Consider the following 8,760-nt stretch of genomic DNA (forward strand, 5'->3'; position numbering starts at 1 on the left):
GGCAGGATGCTGGCCAAGACTTGCAATATTATGACTGTGTCACTGACCCTGGGAACAAATGACTACCTGAAAAGCTGGATGCAGGTCACTGCTTCAGGCCCAACCTCAGACACATGAGGAAACAGGGGAACATACAGTGTTCTACTTGCTCCCTGGTTCAGGACGGTGATTCCTGAATCTGAGGGAATACAGGAGGAAATCTCCAGACAGGCTTGTTAAAACACAGCTTCCGGGGTCTCACTCCAGCCTTAGTGTGTCAGAAATGGGTCTGGTGTCTCCAATCTGCCCACATTTTTTAACAAGTATACTCTCTCCCACCCCTCTACACCTCTGCAAGTTATTTGTGGGCTTCACTCTCTCCCTCAACACCCCCTCCCCTGCCCCCCAAAGAAAGCCAGGGTGTTGTGATAAAAGTTAGAGTCACAGTCAGGAGCCAATGAATAGCTGCGTGACCTTGAATGAGTTATTTAACGTCCCTAGGTCTCAGTCTTCATCAGATAGAAGTTGAACAGGAATCTCCACTGTCTCTTCCACACTCAAATGCCGCGGACTTTAAGAACCTAACATGTCAACTCGGTAAATCGTGAAGATGGGGAGAATGTACAAGGATGTCTCATTCTGCAGTCCAAACACCCCAGCAAGACTCTGGTAGCCCCTAGTTGAGTGTAATTCTTCCGTCTGGTCCAGGCATCACAACAGGAGGAAAAGTGAGGCAAGGCTGGAACTGGAATTGGAATTGATGGGCAGAAGTCTAAGAAGCTTGCAGGCAAGTTCTGGCAAATAGCCGGAAGGCTACTTTTAAAGCAGGAATCACTCCTCGTCCTCGTCCTCGTCGTTCTGGTCCTGGTAGCGAATGTAGACGCCCAGCATGACAAAGCCCATGAGGATGCAGAGCGAGCCGACGACCAGGTAGGCGATGCCTAGGAAGGGGTTCTTGCCGCCCATCCACGAGATGTTGCTGAAGACGATGAGCTTGTGGCCGCCGAAGGCGCGCACCGGGTAGTTGTAGGTGATGTTGACGAGGTAGGCGCCGCGCGGCAGGCCGCTCGAGTAGTTGCCCTGGCGGATGCGCGCGTACAGCTTGCGGAACGTGGGCAGCGCCGCCGTGCGCATCCACACCACGAAGTCCTGGTTGATGAAGCCGGTGTTGTTCGGGTCGGGGCTCAGCTCGTAGACCGGCCGGCGCCAGTTGGGCGGCGGCGCGGTGCCCTGGAAGGCCAGCGCCAGGCTGCCGTTCACCAGCGGCGGGTTGCGGAACTTGACGTGGCAGTCGGTCCACCAGGCGATGCCGGTGCGGTCGAGCGGCACCTCGACGTACGGCCCTCCGGGCTGGCGCTGGTGCCACAGCGAAAAGGAGTCGTTGAAGAGGCTGTTGGCGATGGCGCCGCAGGGCGCGATGGGCAGGCCGGAGGCGCGGCGCTGGTAGGGGGCGCACTCGTTGGCCGGGTGGCGCAGCGCGCTCGGCAGCCCGCTCAGCTGCGTGTCGTCGCGGGACACGCTGTAGCGCCGGTTGTTCTGGTAGAAGTTGGTCAGCTCGTAGTAGAGGTACACGGGGCCCGGGAAGAGCTCCGGCAGCGAGAAGTACCAGGAGCACGAGCAGCGGAGCGGCGGCGCGCGGTCCTGGTCGGCCAGGGCGCACGCCGAGCAGTTGCCGGTGCCCGGGTTGCCCGTGTAGTCGTACTCGAGCTCCCTGATGCCGTTGGAGGAGTAGAAGAGGCCCAGGCCCAGGCCGATGAAGGCCAGGCCGGCGCAGAAGAAGAGCGGCAGCGCGATGCTGGCCGACAGCAGCGGCTGCCAGGCGGGAAGGCGCTGCTGCGTGAACGCCGTGTTGTCGGGCTGGTGGGCGCCCCGGGCCGTGGCGCTCCAGGTCATGGCGGCCGCGCCGGGTCGGACGGGGGACGGGCGGAGTGGCACTCACAAGCGGCCAGCCGGGGGCTGCTCCCGGCTCAGCTTTCCGCCGGCTCAGGTGAGTTTGGGGGCTGGCCCCGCCTCCGGCCCCCCGCACAGGTGAGTCTTAGTGTTCTCCGTGCGGTGACCTGATCCCCTCAGTTCCGCCTCTGCCCAGGTGAGCCGGGCCGGCTCCGCCCCTGCTGGTAAGCGGCAGCGGCGCCCCGCCTCCTCGGAGGTGAGCGGGGCGGGCGTTGGTTTCCTCACCTGGCCGGCGCAGGGCTCGCGTTTCCTCCCCACCTGGGTGGGTCCGGCAGCCCGCTCCTCCTCCCCGAGGTGAGTGGCGGCCCCAGGCTGCCTCTGAGCGGCCCGTGCCTTGCTCAGGTACCACCTTCGCTTCCGCCTTCCAAGTGAGTAGAGTGCCTGGGCCAGACTTTTCCTGAGATCGGAGGAGCTGCAACCTCCAGCACAAAGTTCGCTGAGAGATTATACCGTGGCTCCTGGAGACTTGAAGATTTCAGGTTATTAATCCTCTTTTATCTGGGGGTGGGGGAGTGACTCTAGACCCTCTTGTCTTTGTAGGTTAACTTATGGACCCTCTTTCAGTCAACTTCTAACCACAAATTGTAATGCCGAGAGATTACACTATGGCAAATCTGTTATTCATTCAAGGCCTGCATTCAAATTCTAGCATATTTTTTAAAAGAAGAATGATTTTCCCGCCAGGTGCACTAATCTGGGTGCAAAGCTAAGAAAAGTAGAAAGTTCTATAAAAATAAAGTGAGTCTTTAAAAAAGAGAATCAAAGACTACGTGAGGTTCAGAGCCTTTAAATATCTCTCTAGCTGCTGGAAAAACCACACAAGGGTAAAAATGCACTGGACTACCTGTGATTTCCTTTTCTTTTCAGATTCTTTGCCTGAGTGGAGAAAGGCCTAATCCAAGGTCCTCAAAGACCTACCTGCTATCCACAGTCAAGGATTTTGGTAATGTTTTGCCTAGGGAGGTGAACTACAAGGATTTATAGGACTTATTTTAAAGAGAACCCAAATTAGCTCTGGCTTTTATGTAGCATATACACAGGGGGGTATCAGGCCATTTCAGCTTTGTGCTAAATTCTCCCTAGGTATTTAGGGGTTCCTGCCTCTCCTCCAGCTCATAAAATGCAAATAACTTAAATATTTTCTGTATTACACCTTGCACCTAGAATAATAGATTGCATTCAGGAGTTGTTCAAAACCCATTGAAATTTGGAAAGTTAAAATTCTTGCAAAATTAAACAGGAATTTTTAAAATCATCTCCCAAGTGTTCACCCCTATGGTAAGTACTGTAGAAGACAGAAGAGAATTAGACTAAAATGGACCCTTGACCTCAAAGCATTTGCAGTCTGATAGGGGATATATATTACTTCGAAGTAAGAAAGAATCAAAATAGCCAATAGACAGCATATAGTCAAGTACCAAATTGCACTTTACAAGAATGATATTAAAAATTAAAAAGTAATATTATTTTAATAATGAAAAATTCATTATATTATTGAATGGAATGAATGCAGGTTGGAGGCTTTAGCTGTTAGAGGTCACTGAGGGAGAGCCAGATGACTTGAATTCCACTTTCCTCATGTCTAATTGTACCCCAAGAAAGGAAATTCCAACATTGCCAACAAGTTCTTATAGTCTGATCCAGTCTCCACTACACCTTTTCTTCAATAAGATAAAAGAACAAACAGTTCTCTGTATCATTATGGTTGAGTTCCATCTACACTTCTCTCATAAAATCATCAGTCAGCCTGACAGAGAGGACACAAAACTAGTCTCTAGGAAGAAATTCAGTCCTCAAAACTTAATCTAGCAGATCTTAAGTCTAACACCACCACTCCCCTAAAAGTGTGAGCCCCCCTGTTGAGCTGAGAGCCTTTCCAGCTCTGTCTTCCCTGGATGAAAGGCAACAGTTTATTCATTGTGCTAATTAAGGTAACACCAGAGCATCCCAAAAGTCAAGAGAAGAGAATATTTCAAGACAGGGAATGGTAAACAGGGTGAAACGCAGCTGAGAGTTCAAGTGAGATAAGAAATGAAAAGGAGTCATGGCATTTGACTTCTGTGGGAGCAGTTGGGGTATTGGGGTGGGAGGAGTCAGGCTCTATCAGGTGAGGGAAAGTGGAAGTGGAGACAGCCAAGGTAAAACAACTCTTTAGAAATGTGGGTGGTGATGGGGAGGAAGGAGAAAGGCAAGTGGTAGTCATTTTGAAGAGTATGTATTTCAAAGGAAAGGCTTCTTTATCGAGGATAGACTAGTGTTTATTCTGAGGGAAAAAGATAATCGTTCAGGCAAGGATACAGATGGGTAGTCCTGGATGGGACAAAGGCAGGAACAGGCAGGGGTTCCAGAGAACAGGTGCAGGGTCACCTCACCTCAGAAATTGGACGACATGGAGTAAAGATGGATGCAGAATGCAGCTGGGCTGTGGGCTCAGCTCAAGAGAAGGAAGTTTTCATTTAATAATTTCCTCTGCGCACTAAAATGCAGGGTCATCTCCGAAGGAAAGAGTGAGAGGAGGAGGAGGAGAGGGAACTGCCCAGGAACACATGAAGGCATGTCGAGTGGCTTGGTCTAGGGAAGTCCCGCCATCCAGACTGACATGGCAAATGATTGAACATGCCCAGTGGATGGGGGCTTTCAGGGCAGGTGAATTGGAAAGGTAAAGGTTCAAGCTAGTGCTGTTCTTGGGGCAGGGGTGGCTAAAGTGTTACACCTTAGTATGTAAGCTGAAATGGCAAAGAAAATGAAACCACACCGATGGATCAAAAGAAAACAGAGAGCAGAGACTGGGAGTCCTAATGATGTTCATGAGCAGGTGGCATGAAAGCTGGGAGGGAAAAAGTGCTGGTATTGGGACGTTAAAGATTTTGGAGGTGGAGCAGTAATGAGATCCAGGTATATGTCCTGTTTCCTCCACCAGCTTGTAAGTTCTGAGAGGTCAAGGACTGATACATATCCTTGTGTCCCTCAGAATTCACTGTATAACGAGGGTTCTGACCCTGTGTCTTTCATTTGATTATACATGTTGTCATGGGGCATTAAAGGACACTTGGATCATGTAAACTCACTTCTCAGTTCTCAGTACCAATAAAGTGAAGAAATGAGCTCATTCTAAACAATTCTTTATTGCCTCTCTTTATTATGAAGAGAACTCAAAGCGAAAGAAAAAGGCATTCTCAATCACAATAATCTCACAATTACTTCATTTCCCCCTTTTGTCTTCCCGATTTTATCTGTATAATTATTTAACTTCTGATTGGTGGAATAATATAAAAATACAATTATTATCATTCTGTTTGTTAAGTTACCTCCTTTTGGAATGAGGAATAAAATACATATTTTCCATATTTCTTTGTGGTCTTCATAAATTTTTAAATGGTCCCAAAATTCATGGGTCTACCATATTTAACTACTTTTTTTTAATTGTTGGATATTAGATTATTTCCAGTTTTTCAGTATTCCAAAGAATATGGTAGTAGACATCTTTTTGCATATAACCTTTTCTTTTCAGCTATAAATTTCTAAAAGTAGGAAAGGGGCTTAAAAGTCAAACTCTTTAAAGGTACATACTGCTAGAATCTCTGATACTGCCATAGTAATGTGAACTTTGCTATGTTCACCAAAACTTTGCCAACAAAACCAATTGTTAACCACAGAATATATTTAATCTATGCTAAGAGGTTACCAGATATAGGAGAAGCAGTATAGGATAGGGGAAAGAATGCTGCTTGACATTAAGGAAGTCCAAGTTCTATTCTAGTTCCTCAGGAATAACTGACCTTGGTCAGATTGCTTAGCTATCCTGGTCTGATTGTTTACCTGTATGAATATATTTGCCAAAATGATAGTGAATATCTCTTTCAATGCAAAGATTTCTATTCCTGGTCATCTCAAGGGGTGTCCTTTATACTGACTCATTGAATAGTTAGCTTTTATTGAGTATACCTGATGTGGGCCAGTCACTCTCTAAGTGCTTTATATACATGATCTCATCTAATTCACACCACAAACCTAGGTGGGAAGTACTGTTACTAAACCCATTGAGCTGATGCAGAACTAAGATTTTGGCTAAGGAAATGGAGGCTGACGAAGTTTTCATGGAGGTAAACGGTAGATCAGGAAGTCGAAGGCCAGCTTAATTCTTAACATCCTGCATTTTCAACCATGACACTATAATGCCTGGGCATACTTCCTCTTAAAAGAACCCCAAACACTTTAACATTGAACCAGTTTTTGGTATTGCAGTTCTTCTCTTATACCCCAAAGATAGAATTCCACGCCACAGATGGAGAGTCCTAGAACATCTGAGTTGCCATATTTTTGTTTAACAAAAGCTTTAAAATAACTTCACTTGTCTGTCTATATTCAGTTTTTGCATTTATTTCTTTTAATTCATGACTATATATCTTCCCGTAACAGAGCCAGGATTTTTAATTGGCGTTCCCTTACGTAAGTTTATACTACTCAGGATTGTTGCCTATTATTCTGCCCATGGGGCAACTTTTATTTAAAAAGAATCAAATTAAATTGCTTCATAAAATTACAGCATATGTTCAGAAAAGTTTTTAAAAATTCACTGTGCCTGGACTTCATTTTTCATTAAAAACTGTATTCAGCAGACTTCCTGTTTTCAAAAATTATGAGTTGGTACCCCCTAGTGGAAGATACAAAGCAACTTCAGTTCACTACTACTAAAAGCACTGGAGGTACAAAAGATAGGAAGGAATTCTCTGTGCTCCTTGCTGCGGTGTGTTGGGTTCTCCTGTCACTACCTTATTGAGAAACAGTGGAGGGCAGTTGTGTGCAAAGCTGCAGGGGGCAGTACGGAAGAAAAATGGGAATGAGCTAGGTGACAATAGGTCTTCAGCAGCACTGACTTTAGGTATGGGATGGCCATGTTGAAAGACGGTGGATAAACCAGCTAGGATGGGATTGGACTTGAATTGTGTGGTTGGAGTTCGTTTGTAGGGTGTGTGCTTGGTGAGTTGGCATGAGGAAGACCCAAAATGTGAGGAGGACAAGTTGGGTGACAGAATTAAGACAGAGGGGAAGGAAGAGCTCTGGAACTGGAAAAGAGTTAGATCAGAACTGGAATTGAACTATCCAGTAGGAAAGACGGGATGGGGTATATCCCAGGGTAAGGACTGGGGAAGGCAGAGACCCCAAAGCAGAGCAGTGTCTGTGGAACCAGCAAATCTGTTGAAGTGGCTAGAGGCCACCCTTCTCTGCCATCCCCCTGTCCCTGAGGAGATGAAACTCACTGGTTTGGGGATGGCCTCACTGAGGACTGTAATATACAGACTGGCTTTCCCCTACACATGGCGACACTATCTGTCTTAAACTTTAGGAATCCCTCACTTATGTGTCAGGAATAAATAGCTAAGCACTTAAAAATTTTCAAAAAGTTACCAGATTGTGAAATGAAATAAAATAGATGTCTGTTGCCACGAGAGGGCAAAGCCACATGTCCTAACGTCCACAAGCTGGAGGGCTGACATCTTACGAAAACTGGAGGTGCCCAAGAAAGATGTGCTTAGATGCTCTTCCCTGTTGGACAGCACCAATAAACTGAATGAACATACTTTGAATTCCATTGTCTGGATCACTGATTTAAATGTTTAAATACCTTGCCCCAGCACCCTGGGAACCTGTACTTGTCATGTGTGCTGATCAATATTGACTTGTTAATATTCAGTCTGGAGAGTGTGTATCCTTGGATGGTTGCAGGGGTCCCTGGCCTTTCTCTCTGAATAGTAAATCTGAATTTGTGGTTGTTATATTTAAAATTTTAGTTTTCTTTCTGTAGGAAAAGTATCGCAAGGATGGCTGCATTGTGTCAAATTCTAAACCAAAGTTTGGGACTTTAAAGGGACCAGGATCCTAGATGATACCTTATCCAGTGGTTTCCAAACTGGCCAAGTAGCAAAATCATTAGGGGGGAGGGCAGTGTTTAAAAATACACATTCCTGGGGCACCTGGGTGGCTCAGTTGTTAAGCATCTGCCTTCAGCTCAGGTCATGATCCCAGGGTCCTGGGATCAAGCCCCACATTGGGCTCCCTGCTCCGCGGGAAGCCTGCTTCTCCCTCTCCCACCCCCCCTGCTTGTGTTCTCTCTCTTGCTGTCTCTCTCTCTCTGTCAAACAAATAAATAAAATCTTCAAAAAAATAAATAAAAATAAAAATACACATTCCATCTGCCTTTTGCCACTAAATCACAATCTCCAGGGGCTGGTCCCTAGGAAGCTTACTCAGAGCAATCTGATGATCACCCATCTTTGGGAGCCACTATTCTACTCTGGCCTCATAATCCATCTGGGGAATTCTCTTTGATTTTAGTAAGGATTTCTGCGATGCAAGGAACAGAAACCCAAGCCAGCTTTAGTAAAGGGGTGGCTATTGTTCTGAGATGAGGAATCTGGCACAAGGAAGGAACTGAAGGAAATAGATCTGGCTCTCACATGAGTCAAAGTCATCAGGCAGCTCCCTTCTCTGTGCACTTCGGCAGGCCACCTGCTTCTGCAAATCTCTTAGTTTTGGTCCTCCAAGTCTTGGGCTTTGCATGGCTTTGGATTGCCACAGCTCCGACTCAGAAACCAGTGCTGGATCACCTTACAGCTCCTGCTGACTCCAGCATACAAGTTCTTGAGTTCAAGAGAGATTCCAGGTTGGGTCAGGGGTCTGGTCCTGCTTCAATCTATTGTGACAGGGGTGGGGAAAGGTCCCACGACACACACATGGTTGCCTACATTCACCCCTCCTCAGTAAAAGTGGAAGGGACTCTTCCAAAGGAGGGGAAGTGCAGTCTGGCTAAGCACTCAAAGGGTGTCCGCT

The 8,760-nt window shown here is 47.0% G+C and overlaps 1 protein-coding gene across 1 annotated transcript; it reads right to left on the minus strand.

Moving 5' to 3' along the window:
• Nucleotides 1–350: 350 nt before the first annotated feature.
• Nucleotides 351–1,872, minus strand: TMEM30B (transmembrane protein 30B). The gene has a single exon (XM_032404614.1). The coding sequence runs from the start codon at nt 1,870–1,872 to the stop codon at nt 811–813; it is 1,062 nt and encodes a 353-aa protein (XP_032260505.1). The 3' UTR covers nt 351–810.
• Nucleotides 1,873–8,760: the final 6,888 nt, after the last annotated feature.

This window comes from Phoca vitulina, unplaced genomic scaffold (assembly GCF_004348235.1).
Source record: "Phoca vitulina isolate PV1807 unplaced genomic scaffold, GSC_HSeal_1.0 scaffold7, whole genome shotgun sequence".
NCBI lineage: Eukaryota > Metazoa > Chordata > Mammalia > Carnivora > Phocidae > Phoca > Phoca vitulina.